Below are 23,991 nucleotides of genomic sequence, written 5' to 3' on the forward strand. Positions count from 1 at the left end.
ATGGACCCTCGCAAACATTCGTGGCTGCCAGTGGAAATCTTTTGCACACCCTTGAGTCAGCAATTCTGCTTCTGGGGATGGATAACAGATTTCAGTCACGCAGGTGTGAAAGGCTTGCCTGGCACGTTAGTCCTGCAGTATCGTTTATGACAACAATAAAAAAGCCAGGAAAGACCCTACAGGACTATCTGTGGTCTCATAAATTACAATAATTCTGTCAGCAGCTGAAATAGAGACTAGGGAAGTTTTTTATGTGCTGATAGATAATTCTCTCCAGGATAACATATAACATGGTCAGTGAAAAGCAGTGAGGACCGGCACAGTGTATACTGTTTGCTATATTCATGGGGAAAAACAGGCGGGGGGGTGGCGTTGCATATCAGCATCTGCTTGGAAATGCATAGTTGTTTTTTGTTTTTTCTGGAAAATACTCAAGATAACAGTGGTTGCCTCTGTGGAGGAGAACAGGGTGCCTGGGGAACAGAAGTAGAGGGAGAATTTCTCCTACATACTCTTGTGAACCTGAAACCATGTGAACTTAAAAACAAAACCAAAAATGAAACAGATAATTAAAATTTTTTTCAAAAATTCAACAAATAATCCTGGACCCAGGATTTGTGGTCAAACCTGTTTAGATGAAATACTCTGCTCTTCCCTCAAGCCCCACTAAGATGGCAATCAGGTAGAAAGAAGCCAGAAGCCACAAGAACAGAGGGAAGAGGGAGGGGTGGCCTGGGGGGGAGCAAGTCAGGGCAGGCCCAGAGGCCGGAAGCAGATGGTTGAGAGGCAACTGACAGAGCCAGCAGGAAGGAGACCTAGGCACCCATGGGTGGGTGTGTCTTGGGGGGGGGACAGGGTGCAGGCAGCTGAACTAGGAGAGACTAGGATGGCATGCACCAGTCCCTCTGGGAGCGGGGATAAGCTGAGGATATCCAGAACTTCTCCCCAACCTGACAGGAAGCTGCAGAGTGGGAACCAGGGGGACTCCAGGAATAGCCAAGGGGGCGGGCGCCATGCGGAAAACACGCCTGACCCTCTTGCCTGGGGCTGGTGGCCAATGCACAAAGGTCAAGAGTAAACCCCAGTGGCCCTAGCTGGAGTTGATGAGAGTGAGGTCACACCTTCCACTGAGGTACAGAAAGGGGCTCTGCTCAGCTGTGACCTTGGTAATCCAGGGGGATGGGAAAGATCTAGGCCAAGGACATCCCGGTGGCTCGCAGGCCCCCTCTCCTCTCTTCAGGAACACAGAGACCCCTCCTCTCTCTCCCTCTAAAGCCCTGGTGAAGTGGGTATCTGCAGCCACTTCTCTTTTTCTGGAAACTTCCCCTGACTCTCCTTTGAGGAAGGCCCTCTCCTCAATGTTCCCTCATGCTGTTCAGGTAAAACCGATCCTACCCTCATGTTTGGACGCTGACATTTAGCCCTGGGATTTTTCCTGGAATTTCTGGAATGAGGCCCTCTCCTTCTTCTGGTGTTGCTTAGTGAGTGGGCTGTGAACCCGGAGCTACTGAGGCCATCTGATCCCCAAAGGGAGAGACTGCCTGAGAAAGAAGACAGCACAGAGAAACACAGGGCCCAGGGATCGGACTGTGCCTTCCAGGAATTGTCTGAGTTCCTGAATCCAGCCGAGTCTGAAGCTATATACTTCCGGAGCTTTTATGCATCTGACCATTAGCTTAGAATTCTGTCACTTGTAAAGAGCTGAGGGAGGAGTTCAGAGTGGGGTCATCGCCCCTTCTTGACAAATATTGAGAGACAGGAGTTTCAAGGAGCACTGAGGGGGAAATTCCTAGAAGAACTGTGTACCCGTGAATGTGTATATATGACAGGACGCCAACGTCACAGAAAAGAGGCTAGATAGATCTTCTGCACTGAACAGGTGTTACTTTTATAAACAGAAATCAACTTTCTTTGAAAAATAATACAGCAAATGAATTCCTCGCTGTCCTTGATTTCCTTTGTCGCCATGACATATTGTCCCTGCTGCCTTCAGGATCAAGTCCAAATGTATTAACATGGCCCTGTGCGATCTGTCCTTGGATGGCCATCCAGTCTCTCCTCTTGCCACTTTCAGCCCCACCGTCTACATTGCAGCCCCACCAGCCTCTTCTGATTCCCCTCGTTCACACCTTGACCCTTGCACATGCTGTTACCTGCGCCTCTGTATTTCCATGTTGGCTCACTTCTCCTTGAGCTCTGCTATATCCCCTTCTCCCAAAAGCCCTCCCCAAACCCACAGATTGGCTACGGTCCCCTCCAGGCTTCCCCAGCCCAGCACTGACCCAGTGACCACTCTGGATCGTCTGGAGAAGGGCCTGTCTCCCCTCTGAACTGTGAGACCCATGAGGGTAGGGTTGTGTCCCCACCGCTGCTCAGCACAGGACCCAGCACAGAGAAGATTCTGGGGAGTGCTGGATGCATGGATGAGATAAGGGTGAATAAAACAAGGCAGGGACAGGGTTTGTTTCACCCCTGTGTCCCCAGCACTCAGCACAGGTATAGAGAAGATGCTCATAGGAGATACGTTGAAAGAATGAGACCAAAAGTGAAAAGTCTGAGGTATAAAAACGTATCAGCTTGGTGATAAAAAGACGCTTTATTCAATCAATGCTGTTGGGACAACTGGACAACTAGGAAAGAAAATAAGATGGATCCAGAGTGGGCGGCCTGAGGTATCGGCGGGAGAGTCGGGTGGTGGAAGAAGCCGTTACGGGGACTGGAGCTGTGGATTAAGCCTGAACAAGATGACAACTTCCCAGGACTTCCCTGGTGGTCCAGTGGTTAAGACTCCACGCTTCCCAAGGCAGGGCACACGAGTTCGATCCTTGGTCAGGGAACTAAGATCCCGCATGCTTTGTGGTATGGCCAAATAAAATAAAATTAAAAAAAAAAAGAATATTTAAAAGATGACAACCTCCCAAAAGCACTGATTTCGTGGCAGAGCCCATGGGGAAAAAGCCAGTGGGAAGCCTAGCCAGCACTGGCAAAGTCCTGGGCAAGAAGCTGGAGGAAAGGGGCTTTGACAAGGCCTATGTGGTTCTTGGCTAGTTTCTGGAGCTAAAGAAAGATGAAGACCTCTTCCGGGAATGGCTGAAGGACACACGCGGCGCCAACGCCAAGCAGTCCCAGGCCTGCTTCGGGTGCCTGTGAGAGTGGTGCGACGCCTTCCTGTGATGCTCTCTGGGGAGCCCTGATCCCGAGCCTCAGCACTGAGTCTCCAGAGTTTGCAGCCAAGTGAGGACTCCTCCCCCATCCTCTCCAAGGGAAAAGACTGCTGTGGTTGTGCAGACCTCCCGTGTACTCCAGGGTCTTTTGGGAGATCTCTCCCCTCATCATTTCAACTTTTTTGGAATTCTCAGCCTTGCATGCATCTCCCTTCTTCTTTCCCTGCCAAGTTTTGAGTCAGCTCTTTTTGGCAGAACGGTTACTGTCCTTGTAAAGTTTTTTAAGTCAATAAGGTCAGTGGCCTTTGGGCAGCTGGGGGAAGATGGATCCCTACCTCACACCTAACACCCAAAATAAATTCCTGATCCATCAAAGACTGAAACACACACACAAATAAGACTATAAAATTACTAGATTATCTCATTCTTTCTTTGAGTTTCTGGTGACAGAAGATCTGACACTCAGTGGCCTGTAAGAACCTAGGCTGTCAAGGAGCCCCAAGATTTCTGCTGAGACCTTCAGTGGACAAATGCTGTTATAGTAACATCTCTGTGTTTCCTCGACAATGATGGAAGCCCTTTTGTCCTCAGAGTCCTTAGATAATTTTCCTTTCACTATTCAATAAAGGTGATGAAAAACAAAAAATAAAAAAATAAAATTACTAGAAGAAAACGTGAGAGAAATCATTTGTAATCTAGAAAGGGATAGTCTTTCTAAGGATACCACAAAACCTAAAGGTCATAAAAAAAAAGATGAATAGATTTGACTAAACGCAAAAAAAAAAAGGTAAAGTTTTTACATGGCAAAAAAACCCCAAACAAATCTCACAATAAACAAAGTCAAATGACGATACTGGAAAAAAGGTTTGCTAATTTTCTTATCAAAAGAGCCTCTATAAATTAATTAGACAGGGCTTCCCTGGTGGCGCAGTGGTTGAGAGTCCGCCTGCCGATGCAGGGGACATGGGTTCGTGCCCCGGTCCGGGAAGATCCCACATGCCGCGGGGCGGCTGGGCCCGTGAGCCATGGCCGCTGAGCCTGCGCGTCCGGAGCCTGTGCTCCGCAACAGGAGAGGCCACGGAGGTGAGGGGCCTGTGTAAGACCCTAGTTAGAGACAGAAGCACATCCTGGGAGGCCGAGAACATTGGGGTAGACCAAGGAGTCTCAAGGACAGGTGAACAAAGAAGGGTGAACAAAGTGTTTCTCTGGAGCATAGGAAGAAAATATCAACTTCTGGTTATGTTTGGTTTGAAGAAAGAGTAGAGAAGGGAAAGAAGAGGAAAAGGAGAAAGGAAGGAGAGGATGAAAATAAGAAGAAATTAAGCTTTACTAGGCATACAGAGACCCACCCAGATGGACTACAGAGAAGCCCTCTAGTGCCCCTCAGCCGCAGGTGCCAGCATCCTCAGGCGCTGGACCTAAAGGCTAAAGGACTGACACGGGCGCCCTCTCCTGTCCACTCAGCGCATTGCAGCCTGGGCAAATTGATTCCCGGGGACATTCTCAGGTTGCAAATCAAGTCCTCACAGCAGGGCTTCTTGAAGAGTCCTGCTCAGAAACCAAGGACTGAAGATTTAATAAGGCCAGCACAAGAAAATTCCAACAAACGCCTCTACATATGAAGGGTGGGAATGAAAGCTGAGCAGAGGGATTAAATTCAGCTGACGCACACTTCTCTCATTTGGTCTGTACCTCAGTTAGGACTTTGCCAGCTGTGACAGCCAGCCGTGCACAAAGAATGTCAAAACGACTCTCAGAGATGGTTACAATGGGGCTTCCCTGGTAGCGCAGTGGTTGAGAGTCCGCCTGCCGATGCAGGGGACACAGGTTCGTGCCCCGGTCCGGGAAGATCCCACATGCCGCGGAGCGGCTGGGCCCGTGAGCCATGGCCGCTGAGCCTGCGCGTCCGGAGCTTATGCTCCGCAACGGAAAAGGCCACAACAGTGAGAGGCCCGCGTACCGCAAAAAAAGAAAAAAAAAAAAAAAAAAAGATGGTTACACTGAGAGTTTCCAAATGCATTAACAATGCCTGTATAAGAAAATATTTTTAGTGAGAGCAAAAATATTTGGAGGGCTATGAATATATAAAATAAAAATTTTATTATTAAATATTAATTTCAAAAAATAAAATATTAATTTCATCCCTTCCAATTTTTGAATGTTTTTAAACGCACATAATATATTCACAGTAATATATGTCAGTACTATTCATGACTCCTAAATAACTATGTATACACATTCATATCACTCACACACACACACACACACACACACACACACACACACACACATTCATACTAGGGGAGAATTGTCAGAATGTTTCCTTAATAGGAGAGCATAATAAAACTGTTTGGAGGTTACCAACAGCAGCCCGCTGTCATGTAACGTAACTGATGTGGTGCTCTGGAGATTATAAATAGACTCCAGGGAAGTGGTTTTCAAGCGCTCATGCACACGCGGATCCTGTCTGGAAAATATTGAAAATAAAAATGGGGACTTCCCTGGTGGTCCAGTGGTTAAGAATCCGCCTTCCAAAGCAGGGGACACGGGCTCTCTTCCTGGTCAGGGAACTAAGATCCCACATGCCGCGGGACAACTAAGCCCATGCACTCTGGAGCCCGCACACCACAACTAGAGAGAAGCCCGTGCACCCCAATGAAGAGCCCGCGTGCCACAACTAAGACCCAATACAGCCGAATAAATTAAAAAAAAAAAAAAAAAGTCCCTGACTTCCCTGTCGGTCCCACTGTTAAGACTCCATGCTCCCAACGCAGGGGGCACGGGTTTGATCCCTGGTTGGGGAAGATCCTTCATGTTGAGTGGCACAGCCAAAAAAATTAAAAATAGATAAAAAAATAAAGTGTCCAGCCCTTCCTTCCCCAGGTGGATCCAATCAGGATCCTGGGCAGCTGAGGGGAGCACGCCACAAAGCTCACATTTTTCCCTTCAGGGCATCTACCTTTCAGCTCACCAATCCTCTTAGCAGCTATATTCAGCTGGTGTTTCTTTAGTTCTGTGGAGCTCTGAACTTCAATTGTTGTATCTGTCACTTCTCGAAGTTCTATTTAGCTCTTTTTCCAACTTCCTGGTGACTTTTGATTGTACTCATTCGTGTTTTTATATCTGTCCTATTTTATCCTTTTCATATATAAACAGAGCTATTTTATATCCATATCTGATCATTCCCACATCCACAATGTTTGCGGGTCTTGACCTGCCATATTTTGTGTCTGCCGACTCTCGATCATGGTGCCTGCTTCTCTGTACGGCACATAATTTTCTTATCATGAGCTCATATGTGCCGGAACTCTGCCTGAAGGAATTCTCCAAGGCCCAGGCAGAGGGTGGGGCTCCTCCAGGGAGGGTTTATGTTTGTCCTGGCCAGGTACTTAGGGGCACACAGATCCGGGTTCATTCTCAGCCTACTGTTTCCAGGACCTTTCAAAGAGTATAATTTAAGCCTCAACCCCACATGAGGGACAGTCAATGCTCAGAGGAAAACTTTTTCAATCTCTTCCCAGATATAAGGCTGTGTGCCTTTGCAGGACGGGATTTTTTTCAGTTCACACTTCCCCTGAAGGGTACCTTCCCCAGGACCTGGCTGTTCACAAGGTGGTCCTCTGTCCAACTTTCCCAAAGCATAGCCTCTGTCCCCAAGGCCATGTGAATCTGTCAATGTCCCCAGACACTCAGGAGGCTTCAGTGCTCCCTCCCCTCCTTGGATCTTTGCTCTTGCTTTCTCCTTGCTCTGGGAGGAGTCCCTTTTCTTCATTGCAGGGACAACCATTCATTTCAAAGGATGCTTTAAATATTTTAGGAAGCATTAGGTCATAGGAGGCTCTCTACTCAGCCACACTGCCCTCTCTCTGTTTGACTTTCTCACTTTTCTTTACTCCAATCCCAGCTTCTGACCAGACAAACATGATAATTGCCCCGTGCTAGTTAGAAATGTTCATGGGAGAGCCCAGACCCTTCTGCTTGTGGCAAGCCTGTGAGGTCTGAGTGAGGAAGAGGGACCAACGCCACCTAGAGGCCTGAAGTACTGTCTGCTTGGCTGCAACAGGCCACCAGAGAAGGAATGCACTAGAAAGTTTAGTATTAAGATGATGATGATGATCAAAATAATAATGGTGCCTGACATCTCTATACATTCAAAAAACAATTATGCAGCACTTAAGAGCCAGGCACTGTTTAATGCTTTATGGATATATTAACTCATGGAATATGAGTTATAATGATATAATTTACAGATACAATTTAACCAGAGAAGTTAAATAACTTGCCCCGTAAGGGACTTCCCTGGTGGCGCAGTGGTTAAGAATCCTCCTGCCAATGCAGGCGACACGGGTTCGAGCCCTGGTCCAGGAAGATCCCACATGCCGCGAAGCAACTAAGCCTGTGCACCACAACCACTGCAACTACTGAGCCTGCGCTCTAGAGCCCGCAAGCCACAACTACTGGAGCCCACGTGCCACAGCTACTGAGACCCGCGCGCCTAGAGCCCGTGCTCCGCAATAACAGAAGTCACTGCAATGAGAAGCCCGCGCACCACAACGAAGAGTAGCCCCCGCTCGCCACAACTAGAGAAAGCCCACACACAGCAACAAAGACCCAATGCAGCCAAAAATAAATAAATTAATAAAAAAAACCAAAACTGGGCTTCCCTGGTGGCGCAGTGGTTGAGAGTCCGCCTGCCGATGCAGGGGACACGGGTTCGTGCCCCAGTCCGGGAGGATCCCACATGCCGCAGAGCGGCTGGGCCCGTGAGCCATGGCCGCTGAGCCTGTGCATCCGGAGCCTGTGCTCCGCAATGGGAGAGGCCACAACAGTGAGAGGCCCGCGTACTGCAAAAGAAAAAAAAAAAAAAAAAAAAACTGCCCCGGGGCCACATAGAAAATGGCAGAACTGGGATTAACACGTAGGCAGCTCAGCTCCAGAGGCCGGGTTCTTGACCACTCCGCCCCACTAAGTTACTGAGTTCACTTTAAGTCACTGAACTTAGAACGTGCCAGGCCTGTGCTGAGGGTATTCACGCACGCAACAGATCCTCCCATCAAACCTATGAGGTGAGTGCTATACTGTGCAGAGGAGGAAACCGAGGTACAGAAAGGTGGGGTGACTTGCGCGGGACGCACGGCAAATGGCAAAGCAGAAAGCTGAGTGCAGGAGGCCTTTATCTGGAAGCAGGGTTTTCAGCCTCTGGACAGTAATGCCCACATATGCTAAGAACAGATTATCACAGCCAGCACTAAAGACCAGATACACATGCTCTGGGCCAGGCCTTGATACCCACTGGCTCTTGGATCCCCACAAGAATCCTGGGAGGTGAGTTCTATCATCACCCTCATTTGATTTGAAGTCTCAGAGAGGTCAAGCTGCTTGCCCAAAGTCACACAGCTCATTAGTGGCTCCAAGATGCCAAGCCAAGAGTGTCTACTCTGTGACAAACTGCCTCTGGAGACTGTCTGCATCACGCCCTGTGTGGTCCCCTCTCACACTCACTCTGGTATGTGCCAGAGCTGCTTGGACCGATAGCGTGTGCTGGAAGTGATGCTGTGCGGATCCAGGCCCTGCCCTTAAATGGCCTGCAGCTTCTGCTTCTCCCCTCATGGAAATCTAGCTCCTGGGGGCCCTGAGTGACCATGAGAGGTGAGACCACGTGGAGAACAGAGGTCCTGAGACAACACTGAGACGGAGAGAAGGAACTGGCCATTCCAAGATCCCAGTAGAGCCTCCTGATGACTCCAGGCCCAGCCACCCTCTGACTGAAACCCCCTGAGAGACTACCAAGCAAGACTGGCAGAGGAACTGCCCAGCTAGCCCAGTCAAGCCACGAAACTGTGAGAGAAAAATAAAACGGTCACTGTGTAAAGTCCTTAAACTGTAGGTCAGACTGCTTTGTAGCAAAAGAAAACTGAAACCAACTCCAAAGCCAAAACTTGTAAGAATGACCACAGAGCTAAACTCTTCTGAAAAAATTATCCCAGCAGCCTGAATGAATTGTGTGGCATATTAGTTTCCTATTGCTTCTGTAATAAATGACCACAAATGCAGTGGCTTAAAACAACACACTATTATTCTCTATAGTTCCAGAGGTCAGGAGTCCAAAACGGTTCTCACTAGCCTAAACTCTAGGTGTCAGCAGGCGAGAGTTCCTTTCTGGAGGATCTAGGGGAGAATTTGTTTCCTTACCTTTTCCAGCTTCTAGAGGCCGCCTGTATTCCTGAGCTCACGGTCTCTCCTCTATCTTCAAGGCCAGCAGGGTAGCATCTTCAAATCGGTCCCTTTCCCGTCTCCCTCTTTCACCTATAAGGACCCTTGTGATTACACTGGGCCCACCTGCATAATCTCCCAATCACCAAATACCTGAGTCAATCACATCTGTAACGTCCCCTTTGTTGGGTAAGGCAACACATTCAACAGGTTCCTGGGATTAAGATGTGGGCATCTTTGGGGGGCCATTATTCTGCCTACCAGAGTAGCAAACTGGAAAATGACCAGTGTTCTTCAAAGGAATAACCGAAACCAACTGGAATATTCCCACTGCCCAGAGACCTCCCACAGTTCCCCTGGCAGCATCAGCAGTGCACTTTGCATGAGTGGCCCCAACCTTCCTGGCATCACCAGCCTCTTTTATTTTCTCTCCCCCAGAAATCTTTGTTGAAAAAGATCTTTGTCTCCCCAACACAGTGCATCATCGATGATTTATGCTTCTTGCATTTACTGTTCTTTCTCAGGCAGAAACACCTACCCCTCCGGCCCCTATTGTGAGGAGACCGACAGCTAGGCCTACCCTACTGTGTCAAAAGAACCTTAGCCAGGGACTTCCCTGGTGGCACAGTAGTTAAGAATCCGCCTGCCAATGCAGGAGACGTGGGTTCGAGCCCTGGTCCGGGAAGATCCCACATGCTGCAGAGGAACACAACTACTGAGCCTGCGCTCTAGAGCCCACGAGCCACAACTACGGATCCCACATGCCACAACTACTGAAGCCTGCGTGCCTAGAGCCCGTGCTCCTCATCAGGAGAAGCCACCGCAATGAGAAGCCTGCCCACTGCAACGAAGAGTAGCCCCCGCTCGCCGCAACTAGAGAAACCCCGCGCACAGCAACAAGGACCCAACGCAGCCAAAGATAAAATAAAAATTTTCAAATAAATAAATTAATTAAAAATAAAAAGTGTGAATATGAGAAGTCAGGGCATGCCAACGTCAAAAAGCATCTCCAACCACACCTGTCCCCCGCGGAGCTCCTGGTACTTTCCGTCCAGCCGGCCCCTCTTCCAGTCTGCCCGTCACACCCAGTCCACAGGAAATCCTGCCGCCACTACCTTTCAAACAAATCTACTGCTTATTCATTACTAAGGGGAAAAGGAAAGGTTCTTTTAGCAGTCACCACCTTCACCAAGGGATCCAAGTTACCGCCACAAATGACGGAACAAACAGACATCAGGAGCCCCCTGAGGTGATGTCCTTAGGTGCTCTGTGGTGTTCCTGCCAGATATGCTCAACGTGAATCAAATCAGAGGAAGCAATCAGAAAACCCCAGAATGCGGGACACTATGGGACAACTGGCTTGGACCCTTTCCAATGTCCATGTCACAAAAAACAAGAAAGGACAAGGATACTGTTACAGAGGAGGGCCAGCAAACTTTTTCTGTTACGGCTACAGAGCAAATAGTTTAGACTTGTGGGCCACAGAAACCCAACTCTGCATCCACAGACAATGTACAACGAATGGGCAGGGCTGTGTTCCAATAAAACTTTATTTACAAAGACAGGCAGTGAGCCAGATTGCCCAGCCTGCTGTAGATTAAAGGACACTAAAGAGGCATGATTATCAAATGCAGTGCAGGATCCTTGAGCTGACCCTAGGTTAAAAATAATAATAATAGGGCTTCCCTGGTGGCGCAGTGGTTGAGAGTCCGCCTGACGATGCAGGGGACACGGGTTCGTGCCCCGGACCGGGAGGATCCCACATTCCACGGAGTGGCTGGGCCCGTGAGCCATGGCCGCTGAGCCTGTGCGTCCGGAGCCTGTGCTCCGCAGCGGGAGAGGCCACAACAGTGAGAGGCCCGTGTACCGCAAAAAAAAAAAAAAAATAATAATAATAATAAACAGCTAAAAGAACATTTTGGGGACCAGAATATGAGCTATATATTAAATATGAGCTGTATATTAAACAGCATTGTCATCAATATTATTATCAATGTTAAATTTCTCAGGTGTGACATTGGTTCTGTGTCATATAGAATGCCTTTGTTCTTAGAAGATACAGGCTGAAGTATTTAGGAGTTTAGAAGCATGTCCAAAACTTATTTTCAAATCGTTCAGAAAAAAAAAAAGATTGTGTGTATACATTCATACACGCATACATATATGGTGGTGAAGACAAAGCAAACCTGCTGAAGACTAATAAGAGATGAACTAGGTGTTGAAGGGCATATACCTGATGACCATACCATTCTTTCTTTCAACTTTTCTCAGGGTTTGAATTTTTTTTTTCTTTTTTTTTTTTGCGGTACGCAGGCCTCTCACTGTTGTGACCTCTCCCGTTGCGGAGCACAGGCTCTGGATGCACAGGCCCAGCGGCCATGGCTCACGGGCCCAGCCACTCCGCGGCATGTGGGATCTTCCCGGGCCAGGGCACGAACCCGTGTCCCCTGCATCGGCAGGCGGACTCTCAACCACTGCGCCACCAGGGAAGCCCCAGGGTTTGAAATTTTAAAAAGAAGTCGTTGGGGAAAAAATTGTCTCTGGGATCTGACCCCTCCTCCCCACTCACCTCCCACCTCGACTACTGTAGTCATGTCTTCCCTGCATCCATGCTCACCCTATGATTGCTAAAAGGATTCTATTAAAATCGAACTCAGATCCCATCCCTCCTCTGCTCAGACTCTCCAGTGAGTCCCATCCACTCAGAGTAAAGCCAAAGCGTTTGTGGTGGCCCACAGGCCCTGCACGATCTGCCCCCTTCCCACCACCTTCTCGGCCCTCAGTCTCCACTCAGTCTCACTGTTCAGCCACACTGGCTTCCTCGATGTTCATCAAACAGGCCAGGCACACACTCACCTCAGGGTCTTCGCACCTGTGGAAACTCTGGGCTAGAAAGCTCCTCCCCCAGATGCCCGCACTGCGTGCTCCCTCCTCTCCTCATATTTTCAGTGAGGTCTCCCTGGTAACCCTATCTAAACTTCACAACCGTCCCCCAAGTACTCCTCCTCCTGCATCCCTGATGTTTTCTCCAGAGCAATTAGTGCTATGTAATATCTAACTTTACATTTTAACTGTTTTCTTTATTGTCTGGCTTCTCCCCACGCCGAGAACGCAAGGTCCCCTGAAGACAAAATTTTTTACTTTTTCTTCTCAGCTGTATCCATAACATCTACACAACAGCCACAACTTAGTGCCGGGCACTGACCTAACACTTTACATCCATTACTCCTCACAACAACAGGATGAGGTAAGTATTATTTATAGCATAAATGCATATGTAGCATATACACAAAATAGGAATAATAACAATGTCTACCTCATAATAATTGGTGAGGATTTAATGCTATGAAGTTCTCAGCAGACTGCCTGGCACAAAGTGAGCGCCCATTAAATGCCACGATTATATAATACTCACTGTACAGAGGAGGAAACTGAAGCTCAGAGGGGTTAGTGACCTGCCCAAAATCACCTGGCTGAGAAGGGGGCGTGTGTGTGTGTGTGTGTGTGTGCGCCAGATTGGAACCCATGTCAGTCTGACTCAAGCAGCCACTTTCTAAACCACAATGCTGAGACACATCACAGTGCTTGGGAGAAAGACAGTGGCAGGAAACAGGAACCAGCTCTGGGAATCCAGAATGCAGGATTTAAGTCCTGCCTCTGGCACTAACTCCACGTGTGACCTCAGCAATTCCCCTCTGCTCTCAAGGCTTCAGTTTTCTCTTCTATAAACTGGGGGAAGTCATTTCCCCTCCCTGACATGGGGACAAAAAAGAGTGTGAGGGTCAAATGAGAGAGCTTATATGAAAACACTTCAGTAACTGTAATCCAACACTTCTTCGTTCTAAGATCTGCAACTCTGGCAGAGGACCAACCAAACACCAAAAGACCAAGAATTCCAAGCCCTTCCGGAAAGCAAATTTTAAGCATTCAAACTTATAAGGAAAAAAAGTGTGTTCCCTGTAACCATTTGGCCTTTGCGCATGCTCCTCCCTCGCCCTCAACATCATCCCTGTCCCCGTGTGGTCTGGTGAGACTCTCCTCACCCTTCAGTTCCCAGCCCAGACGTCTCCTCTGCCAGGAAGCCCTCCCTGAACCCCATGTCAGGTCAGGCATCCAGTGGGCTCCCCCATGCAAGCTCTGCCCACTCTGGGTCGTCACCTTAAAGGATGGGTCTGTCCCCACCCGACTGTGAGTTCCTTGGGGGCAGAGACTGGGGCTAGCTTGATTCCTGCTGTTTCACCATCACTGCCCAGCACAAGGCCAGGTACAAAGCAGACGCTCAGTAAACACTAACTAAATGAAGTAACAGATGGATTACTGGTGGTTCCCTGACCCAGCAAATTACGTTAAATTTCCATACTTTGTGCTCCCACAGGCCCATAGCACATAGATCGCCTTTTGACAGCAGTTCATATTTTGAATGTTTACTATGCCCTTCAGATCTCAGCTCAGGCAGCCCTCGTCCAGACAGCCTTCCTGACCCCACGCCCCCGGGTCAGGAGGTCTTTCTGAGCTCTGGAGTTCACACCGTCCTGACCACTCTGGGGTGACAGTGATGGGTCATAAATGTGTCTCCCAGCCCAGAAAAAGCCAGCATGGTCTGTCTACTGAATGAATGGACGAACAAATACGGAGTATGAGTGGATTAATGAACAGATGGACAAATGTTCACCCTAGTTAAAATTACTCCTTTAGCCAGATTCCCAGGTCACGCACCCAGACCCCAGACTTCGCCCCGAGCCACGCCTCTACCCAGGCCTATTTCCCGGAGTACAACTGGGGCAAACCAATGTCCTAAACGGATGATATATAAGCACCTCTCAACTCCCAGGACGGGAGGGAAACCGAGGCACGAGGTGGAGTCTTCAGAGCGAACCCTCCCACGGGTGGTCTGGCAAACGACCCCATTTGGTCAAATGACCGGAGCTCCGGTCTCCCCCGGCTCCTCTCAGCCCTGGAATGCCCCGCCCAAATCACTCCCATTCCCCACACTATTGGTCCGTCTAGACGTCAGTCTCCACGCGCTCTTTTCCTCTATTGGCTAGTATTACCAACTCAAGCGCGGTCGCCCTGCCCCGCCCTTAACCCCATGCCCTTTCTTACTATTGGGCTACCCGCATGCCCCTCTCCCAGGGACCCTCCCTACTGGCTGAAAGACTTTGCCGGTTCGGGCTGTGATTGGTCGTGAACAGAAATCCATCTCCTGAACAACCACCTGAAAGGGGTTAGAGAATGGGAAGGTTGGAGGGTTGTGGGGTCAGACTCACGCTGAGCTGGTGGGAGGCAGATATAGGTCTTGAAGAACTCGCTTCGGCGGGCGGCCTCCTTAATGCGGTTGGCAAGCGGCTTGCTGACCTGCCGGATGCCGAGGTATAGCAGCTTCGCCATAGGGAACGCGCCCACCACCATCTTGGCGGTTGCAAAGGGGCACGCGCAACCTGGCTGACTGGGAGGGGCGCCTCCGATCTCTCCCTCCTCCCCCGCCCTCTCGTCGCTGTGCGTGCCTACGTACGTGCGTACGCCCCATTGGGAACTGCAGGGGCGCTCCGTGACGACATCACGTCAACGCTGACGCTCCGACGTCCGTTCCGATGAATATGCAAATATACGGCGAAAGTAAGTCTGTCAGAGGGTGGTGCGGTTAAACGGCAGCTCGCGGAGCGTGCGTGGCTTCCCACGCCCGCTTCGGCTGACGTCACCGCCCTCCTCCGTGACGTCACATACCTGGGTGGTATCTCCAAAGGAGGAGTCTTAATTAGTCCTAATTAGGGCTAACGAGTCCCAAATGCACCTTCCCCCCGCAATTTAGAGCTCTCACTGGGCGTAAGAAACTGTCCAGGTAGTCATACAGCCCTGGATTGGGATCCCAGCTCCACTGTTCACTTGCTGTGTGTGGCGAGTGACTTAACCTCTCTGGGCATCAGTTTTCCCATCTACAAAATGGGAATCATAAGAACACTTACACCTTGGGACTTTCCTGGTGGTGCAGTGGTTAAGAATCTGCTTGCCAATGTAGGAGATACGGGTTCAAGCCCTGGTCTGGGAAGAGCCCACATGCCGCGGAGCAGCTAAGCCCGTGCGCCGCAACTACTGAGCCTGCGCTCTAGACCCTGCGAGCCACAACTACTGAGCCTATGTGCCACAACTACTGAAGCTCGCGCACTCTAGGGCCCATGCTCCACAATAGAAGGCACCGCAATGAGAAATCCTGTCGCTGCACGGAAGAGCAGCCCTGCTCACCGCAAGCAGAGAAAGCCCCTGCACAGCAACGAAGACCCAACACAGCCAAAACTAACTAACTAACTAACTAAATTTACTAAAAAAAAAAAAAAAAAAAAAAAAGAACACTTACCTTATTGGGTTGTTGTAAGCCTTGCATGCAAATTTTGAATATAAAAACATAGTGAACTATGTTAAGAGCTTAGAATGGTGCCAGTCACCCAATAAACAGCCCTTATTACTGTACAGGTATTAGCATTATTATTGCTGACTCCAGCATGAGGGCGCATTTCATCTCCAGAAGCAGCTAATCCAACCATTTACCAAGTAACTGACAAACTGAGACCCAAAGAGGGGCCAGGAGAGTGGCACAAGTTCCCTCAGCCAGCAGAGGTTGATAGCCCAGCATCTTGGCTAATAAACTATACCGTTCCCAAGCAGCCCCACTTCCTCCATTGGGGGGCGAGGGTCCCTAGGGAGCTGGCTCAGGAAGGAGTTTAAGGAAGTGTCCCAGACTGTCATCCCTTACCCAGCAGGGAGCAAAATCATATAAACAAGGTCAAGAAGAGGTTGAGAGAAATTTCTGGATGGTGGAGTGCTGATGGGTAATTGAGAGATTCTCAGAGAGGCAGAGGGAGAGGGCAAGTGCAAGGAACAGAGAAGCTGTGTACAGGAGGAAACAGACATTCAGGACACGGAGTTGGGGGACCCAGGGCTTTACTTGGCATCCTCTCGGACTCCCTGAGTGTCCTTTGTCACTTCCCTGGCCCTGATGGACTTCCATTTCTCCATCTGTAATAATGTTGATACTGACATGTGTGAACCTCCATATTCTAAATTACTAAGAATGCCAAGACTCCATAAAAACAACTTCTCCCCAGGACCCTTTCTGGGCTAAAGATGTTAAGGAGCTTGGGGCCATTCAAGGTCCATCATCCACTAGGGACCCCCCCCCCCCCCATTTTACTGACTGACCAACTGGAGCCAGAGGATGACAAGGATTTATCCAGAGTTCCAGAGGTAATCAAGATGGAACTGAGGCTGGGGTTTCTTGAGTCCCAGCCCAGAGTCTTCTTCTGATCCCTGGGGGTGTTAGCCTGGGGCCCAAGGACCTACTTGGGGTGTGGGGGGGCCGCTGAGGTTCCACATGATGGGCTTAGGAAGCTTCCAAACTTGTACATGACTTTTTTTGTATAATTCACTATTGTTTCCTCAGCCCCTAGAACAATGTTTGGCACATAGTAGGTGCTCAATAAATATTTATTGAATGAATGGGAATGAGCATTTGGTGGAGGGGTAGCGTGCAGGCTTTCATCTGATTCCCTGAGGGGACTGTGTTCAGAAAGCTTCTGTTCCCCTACATCTCCATCCCAGTAGCTTTATAGCAGTGAGAGAGGGTGGGAAAACTACCAGCCCCCCATCCCCGCCCAGATCCCAGGCCTCCCTCTTTTCTCTTCCCCACAACTCCAAAGACCCAACTTCCTGCATCTCAGTGACCCACCCCTCCTCCTGCAAAACCATTTTCCTCATTAAGTTCATTTTTTTTCTCACTCCCCTCCTCCCTCCTCTTTCTTTCTCTGAGAAGGGTTTCCAGGAACGAACCTCTTCTGGGAACTTCTGGGGCAATGGTGTGTTTGTGCCCGTGTGTGTGTGTGTCTGTGTGTGTGTGTGTGTGTGTGTGTGTAGGGAGATCTTCACGTCTCATCAGGAGCCTGGAGCCTGTTACACACCCGTGGGGAGGAAGGGAGGGAGATGGCCTATCAGAAGGGGCGAGGCCTGTCCAGAGCTGTGTGTTTCCTCCTGCTCTCCAGCCTAGTTCGAGAAGGACAGCCATTCCTGGTTGACCCCTGAGGGCCAGGGGAGGGAGGGGAACACCATCAGCCAGGACAGCAGCCTTGGCCACTCTGGGGCATGGGAACGGAGGCAGAGACAGGGAGGGGAGAGGGAGCCCAGGATGGCCCCGGCGTTGACTCACTGGCTGTGTGACCCCGGGCTAATCGCTTGGTCTCTTCGGTGACGGCCTTTGAGTAGGGCCTGGGATCATTCCCAGAGGTCCTTCCTGTTCATGTCCCCTGGTCACCCTTTTCCCAGGATGGGCAAGGGGCTTGAGTTACACAATCCCACAGGCCCTTGTGCTTCTTCCATCATCGAATTCCTTCCAGATAAATCCCCAAGCTGACACCGATCCTTCCGCACTCCACCACCCCCCACCCCCGACCCCGGTCCAGCCATCAGCATCTCCTGCCTGGGCTCCTGGCTTCTGCCCTTACTTCCCATATTCTGTTCCCCACTCAGCAGCCAGGGAATCCTGTTAACATTTAAACCAAATCCCAATCCTTCTCTACTAAGAGCCCCTCTGTAGCTCCCATTTCTCTTGGAATAAAAGGCAAAGTCCTCACGTGGATTCTCAAAGCTCTATAATATGGGCCCCTGTCCCTGGCCTGTCTCAATTGCATTCCTCACATCCTCCCGCCCTCGGTTCCCGCCACACCGCTGTGTGTACTTGCTGGCCCTCAGATGCGGGCAGTCTCTTACTCCACGTTTTGCACTTGCTGTTCCCTCAGCCTGCAGTGCTCTTCCATCTGACCGCTTTCCTCCTTCAGGTCTTTTCTCAAATGCCCCCTTCTCCGTGAGCCCTCCCCGACCTCCTTATCTAGATCAGACTCCACATCACTCTCTGTCCCCTCCGTCAGCTTTATTTTTCCCCATTACCGTTATCTATTCCAAATGTCATGTTTATCTTTATTCATTTACTGTGAGCTCTGTGAGGGCGGGGACCGGGCTGTCTTGGTCACCGTTTTGTCCCCAGCCGCTGGCCAGCACAGGGCTCGGCAGAGAGTAGGTATAAACAACTCTCCCTTGAATGAATGACTAAATACCCTTCTCTTGTCCCCAGCCCCCTTCCCAAGCCTGCCTTGCTCCCTGCTCCCCCAGCCCGTTTGCTGATTGCCCTTCATCTGATTCTGCTCCCTCCTCCTCCTCCTCAGTCCTGACCTGGAGAATGCTGTTTATCTTGAAACTCTGAAACGCTCTGTCAGGCTCTCTCTCTCCCCTATATGACCGGGGGCTTCCCAAAGGCAAAAGTGACCACTCAGCACTCGGTGAATTTCTTCTTCCACCTTCCCCGTGAGTCACAGACTTTTACCCCCTTGTTGAAAGTAATCCTAACTTTTTTGTCTTTACCGTCTGGAAAGTTAATCTACTGGTCCCCTCCTCTAGGAAGCCCCTTCTGACCCCCAGACTGGGTCTGATGCCTTCTTGGGTTCCCCCAGCCCCTGGGCTCCCCGTCTGAGCCCTGCCCACTCTGGGTCATCACTATCCAGGGACAGATCTGTCTTCCCCAGTGGAGTGGGAGCCATGAGGGAAGGGCCAGCACTGTCATTTGTCACCGCTGGGTCACTAGCACCACCCAGCGCAGGTCTAGGCACAGTTCTACTGAATTGTTAGGGGGTCATGGTGGAGGACGATGGTTGACCAGTGACACATCAACCTCACTATTTTCCTATTTTCTTACATGCTTATGGAAATTAACATAGCCTTATTTACATACAATTTGCATACAGCGGACCAGGAGGGAAGGGAGGGTGGGATTAGTATGGAGGAGTGGGGGCTCTGCACGACACGAGGTTCACTGTGCCGGCAGCAGCATCTTCAGCTGCACCTGGTCCCTCTGGGAGGGCTGAGCAGCCACCCAGCTGGCTGCCATGGCCTTGGCCACGCTGTTCCTCTTGGAAGTGAGCGGGGTCTCCAGGGTGAGCGAGACGTTGGCCATCTCCTGGGGTTTGTCACTGGCCAGAAAGCGGAGCAGGTTGTGCAGGGCCTTGGCCACGTGACTGCGGGCGCCCTCGTTGACGAGGCAGTAGAGGATAGGGTCAGCCACACAGTTGAGGCTGGTGAAGGCCAGTGAGCTGTGGTACGCCGAGAACACACGTTCCTCGAAGCCACAGTCCCAGGGGTGGCGCAGGTAGACGGCGCTGCGGGAGAGCAGGAGCACATGGTAGGGCGCAAAGCAGACCAGCACGATGGCAATGAGGCTGAGGGCCAGCCTCTTGATCTTGGCCTTCTCCTGGCGCTCGGTGGACACGCTGCCCCGCACAGCCCGCAGGATGCCACGGTAGGAGAGCAGCATGAGGGCCCACGGGAAGAGGAAGCCCACGAAGACCCGGTAGAGGTTCATCCAGGCCACCCAGCCCTCCATGGGGAACTTCTCGAAGCAGAAGGTGTGGTTGTAACGGTCACGGAAGAGCTCATCGTGGAACAGGGGCGCCGAGTTGGCTCCCAGCTCCGTGGCCCAGACCACAGAGCTCACGGCCACGGCCGTCTTGACGCGGCGCAGGCGGGTGAACCGCAGTGGGTGGGCCACGGCCAGGTAGCGGTCCACGGAGATGCAGCAGAGGAAGGCGATGCTGATGTAGATGTTGGTATAAAAGATGAACCCGAAGAGCTTGCAGGAGCTGGGGCCGTGGATCCAGTTGTCGTGGTGCAGGAAGTAGTCCACCCACAGCGGCAGCGTGCAGATGTACAGCAGGTCGGCGATGCTGAGGTTCATCAGATACACACCCAGCTCGTTGTGTCGCCGCACCTGGCGGTAGGCGGCCCACAGGGCCAGACAGTTGGTGGGCAGTCCCACGCCGATGACAAAAATGTAGAGGGAGGGCGGGAAGAGGTGGTCCACGAGGGAGTCCACGTGGCAGCCCTCCCACGTGCGGTTGCCCATCCTCGGCACTGAGGCTTTCGAGATGTTTCCCCTGGCCCACGGGGGCTGTGGGGCCATGGGTGGCGGGAGGCCATCAGGCCCCCTGAGCCCCCTCCTCGGAGGCTCAGGGGAACATGGTGGGAGGCAGTCCACAGCGAAGAGATGAGGCTGACCACGAATCGTGGGCCAGGCTGGGCAGGGAAAGGATAGAGCTTGAGAGGGAAAAGTTGGAGGAGGGATAGAGTTATGACAAGAGGGAGGTCTGGGGGATAGCAGGATTCACGAAGATCTTTGTCAAGGAGGTTTTCTGAACCCAATCACAGCACAAATGGAGGAGTATTGGAGTCACACAAAATTGACTGAGGGGTTGTTTATAGAGCAGATGAAGGCATCAGTGGGCAGTGGTGAGAGAGAGAGATTTGCGGAGGATGTAGAAAGTAAGCGTGGCCATGCTGAAGTAACGGTGGGGTGGAAATGTATGGGATAGCGTTGAGATAGGATAGTCTACAGTTAGGGAGTGTTGAAAAGGCCAGGCAAGATGGATGCGGGTGCTAGCATTTCCTAGGACCCCAGTAAGAAATAAGGAAATAAGGTAAACAGTGAGGAGAAGATTACGGAAAAGGAGGTGTCCTGTGAGAGATGAAAGAGAGGAAGGGCTCCGTCTGGGGAATGTGGGAAGGGTTTTTAAGAAACAGGAAGGAGGTCAGTAAGGGCTCGATCAGAGCACGGTTACTAATACAGGGAATTTAAAGGGGACAAGGACGGGGCTCCAGCTTGGTCCTGGTGGGAGCTGAGCAGTTGACATGAGGTGGCCCCGCCTCTCAGTTCAAAGCTGATTTTGCAGCACCTGTGGGGAGAGAAGACTGCAGTGAGGGGAGTCATGGACCACCCCCTTCCCCCTACACCCCTTTGCCCTGACTCCAGTGGGCTGCAGAGGGTGGGGACCCTAACGATGCCTAATTGAGCCCCGGATCTCTGAAAACACAGATTTGAGATGCCAGATAAATTTTTGTCCCTAAAAGATGTTAAAATAAAGATCCAGGGGCTTCCCTGGTGGCGCAGTGGTTGAGAGTCCGCCTGCCGATGCAGGGGACACGGGTTCGCGCCCCAGTCCGGGAAGATCCCACATGCCGCGGAGCGGCTGGGCCCGTGAGCCATGGCCGCTGAGCCTGCGCGTCCGGAGCCTGTGCTCCGCAACGGGAGAGGTCACAGCAGTGAGAGGCCCGCGTACCACAAAAAAATAAAAATAAAGATCCAACTCAGATTTTAAAACTTTCTTCCAGAAACCATGTAAAACTTGCACAAGTATCATATCATGCTGTGGGAAATGGAGAACTAGTCTTAACTATCATGTTATAGACAGGGAGACTGGGCCCAGAGAGGCTGCGTCACTCCCCTCAAGGATGCACAGCAAGTCAGTGACGGAACCGGACTAGAACCAGCACTCCTGCTCCTAACCCCGGGCACCCCATTTTTGACTATAATGATGATGGTGGTGATAATAACAGCTAAAGTTTATTAAGTCCTACTACATAGCAGACCCTGTCTTAAGCACTTTTATGGGTATGAATTTTAAAATTTCAAGAATCCTATGAGGAATAGGGTTATTCCCCCTGTTGGACAAACTGAGGCACAGAGAGGTTCAGAGACCTGTCCAAGGTCCTGATAGCGGGAGAGGGGAAATCTCGGCTCTCTCCAGCCTGCACTTCCGTTTTCCCCCAAGAATAACTGGACAGAAGAGGGCCCTGGGCTGACAGCCCAGGGAAGCATAGCTGCAGGGGGCTGGGGGGGGCGGGGCGGGGAAGGGCTGAGAGGAGGAGCTGCTGGACTCCGCTGAGGTCGGAAGCAAGAGGGAGCCCTGGGGGCAGTGCCAGCAGTCCCCTCCCTCAGAGACTGCCCCCTTCATTGTCTCTCCCCACTCCCCTCCGACTTTCCCGAGTGAGTGTCTTGGGCCTCACCCTCCCGGTCCTGCGGAGACCTTTAAGGACAGGGCAAAGGACAATCTTGGACCAAGCCCCGGACCACTGTCAGCCCCCAGAGAGGTGGGGAGCGAAGTCCTGAATTAGAGGCACCTTCAGAAGCCACTCCATCCGAGGGTTTGCATCAGTTTAGTTTTTCGGCTGTGAAACTACTTAAAAAAAAAAAAAGAGAGACATCTCAGCTGGAAACCCCATCTAAGACAGTGACAGAGGAAGCTGCTCTGTGCTCTAGAAAAAATGAGGTGGAGGGAGGAAGGCCACCTCTGAAGAATCCCCAGGACACACTTTGAAAACCACTGGTTGAGTCGATTGGACAGATGAGGAAACCAAGGCCCAGAGAGGGGAAGGGATGAGCCCAAAGGTACACAGCAGGTACATGGAAACCTCCCAGATGCCTGAGCATCTTCTCATGGGAAAGGCCACTTGGCTCTCCCTACCTCCACACTAAATCCTGAATCCATGCATGTCTCTAAAACCCCTGCTGCTGCCCGCTCTGCTCAGCCATCACCACTGGCTTGGACTTTGCAGTAGCCTGCTCACGGCTTTCCTGGCTGCCACTCTGACTTCCCTCAGCTCACTTCCCACGTGGCAGCCAGAGAGTTCTCTCTAACATGTAAATCGGCTCTTGTTACTTCTCTGCTTGAAACTCTCCAATAGCTTCCCAGTGGACTTGGGGTGAAATCCCAAATCCTCACCCCAGGTGACAAGGCACTGCCTGACCAGCCTGGGCAGCCTAGCTGACTTTCTTGCCCACCTCCCCTCCCCCACCTCAGCAGCCTCGAGGCTGGACCTTCTTTCCAGCGTCAAAACCTTTGTTCTGGACTTCCCTGCCTCAGTGGTTAGGAATCCGCCTGCCAATGCAGGGGACACGGGTTCGAGCCCTGGGTCGGGAGGATCCCACATGCCGCAGAGCAACTAAGCCCGTGCGCCACAACTACTGAGCCTGAGCTCTAGAGCCCGCGAGCCACAACTACTGAGCCCGCACGCCTAGAGCCCGTGCTCCCCAACAAAGAGCAGCCCCCGCTCAACGCAACTAGAGAAAGCCCGCACGCAGCAACGAAGACCCAACGCAGCCAAAAATAAATAAGTAAATAAATTTATATTAAAAAACAAAACAAAACAAAACAAAAACCCAAACACCTCTCTCCCCTCTGTCTGCCCTGGGTCTCTCCTTCCTCCTGTAACACTGAAGGAATTACTTCTTCAGGAGCCTCAGTTTCCCCTTCTATAGAAAGGGGGGGTGGGCACAACTTTTATACTAGTCACATCCCAGATATGAAAATCCTTGGGACTTCCCTGGCAGTCCAGTGCTTAAGACTCTGCGCTTCCACTGCAGGGGGCCCAGGTTTGACCCTGTGCCTAGGATCCTGCATGCTGCGCGGCTGGGCCAAAAAAAAAAAAAAGAAGAAAAAAAGAAAATATCAATTCTATACAAACTCTTCCAGAAAACTGAAGAGGATGAAACATCTCCGAATTTATTATTCACAGGGAACTATGGATACATTCAATATCCTGGGATAAACCATAATGGAAAACAATATTTAAAAAAAAGAATGTCTATATGTGTATAACTGAGTCCCTTTGCTGTAGAGCAGAGATTGGCACAATATTGTTAATCAACTCTACTTCAATAAAAAACAAAATTAATTGAAGAAAAGAAAATCCTCGGTAGAGGTGATATCATCTATAAATTGTGCAGTATTTGAACAATTATTACTAT

The 23,991-nt window shown here is 50.7% G+C and overlaps 2 protein-coding genes and 1 pseudogene across 3 annotated transcripts in view; 1 reads left to right on the forward strand and 2 right to left on the reverse strand.

The window, feature by feature from the left end:
* Positions 1 to 14,792, reverse strand: part of OPA3 (outer mitochondrial membrane lipid metabolism regulator OPA3) — a gene marked incomplete at its 3' end in the record, with an annotated part of 31,216 nt that extends 16,424 nt beyond the window's left edge. The window contains exon 1 of the mRNA XM_079723372.1: positions 14,645 to 14,792. Coding sequence (XP_079579498.1) covers positions 14,645 to 14,786 — 142 coding nt within the window. The 5' untranslated portion in view covers positions 14,787 to 14,792. The remainder of the gene's footprint in view (positions 1 to 14,644) is intronic.
* On the forward strand, positions 2,907 to 3,174 carry LOC307066119 (barrier-to-autointegration factor-like; annotated as a pseudogene). The gene has a single exon. The product of its transcript is annotated as a barrier-to-autointegration factor-like (transcript).
* A 4,366-nt stretch (positions 14,793 to 19,158) lies between the features above and the next one.
* On the reverse strand, positions 19,159 to 20,328 carry GPR4 (G protein-coupled receptor 4). The gene has a single exon (XM_079723612.1). The coding sequence runs from the start codon at positions 20,311 to 20,313 to the stop codon at positions 19,225 to 19,227; it is 1,089 nt and encodes a 362-aa protein (XP_079579738.1). The 5' UTR covers positions 20,314 to 20,328; the 3' UTR covers positions 19,159 to 19,224.
* Positions 20,329 to 23,991: the final 3,663 nt, after the last annotated feature.

The sequence above is a fragment of the Hyperoodon ampullatus genome (assembly GCF_949752795.1).
Source record: "Hyperoodon ampullatus genome assembly, chromosome: 18".
Classification (NCBI taxonomy): Eukaryota; Metazoa; Chordata; class Mammalia; order Artiodactyla; family Ziphiidae; genus Hyperoodon; species Hyperoodon ampullatus.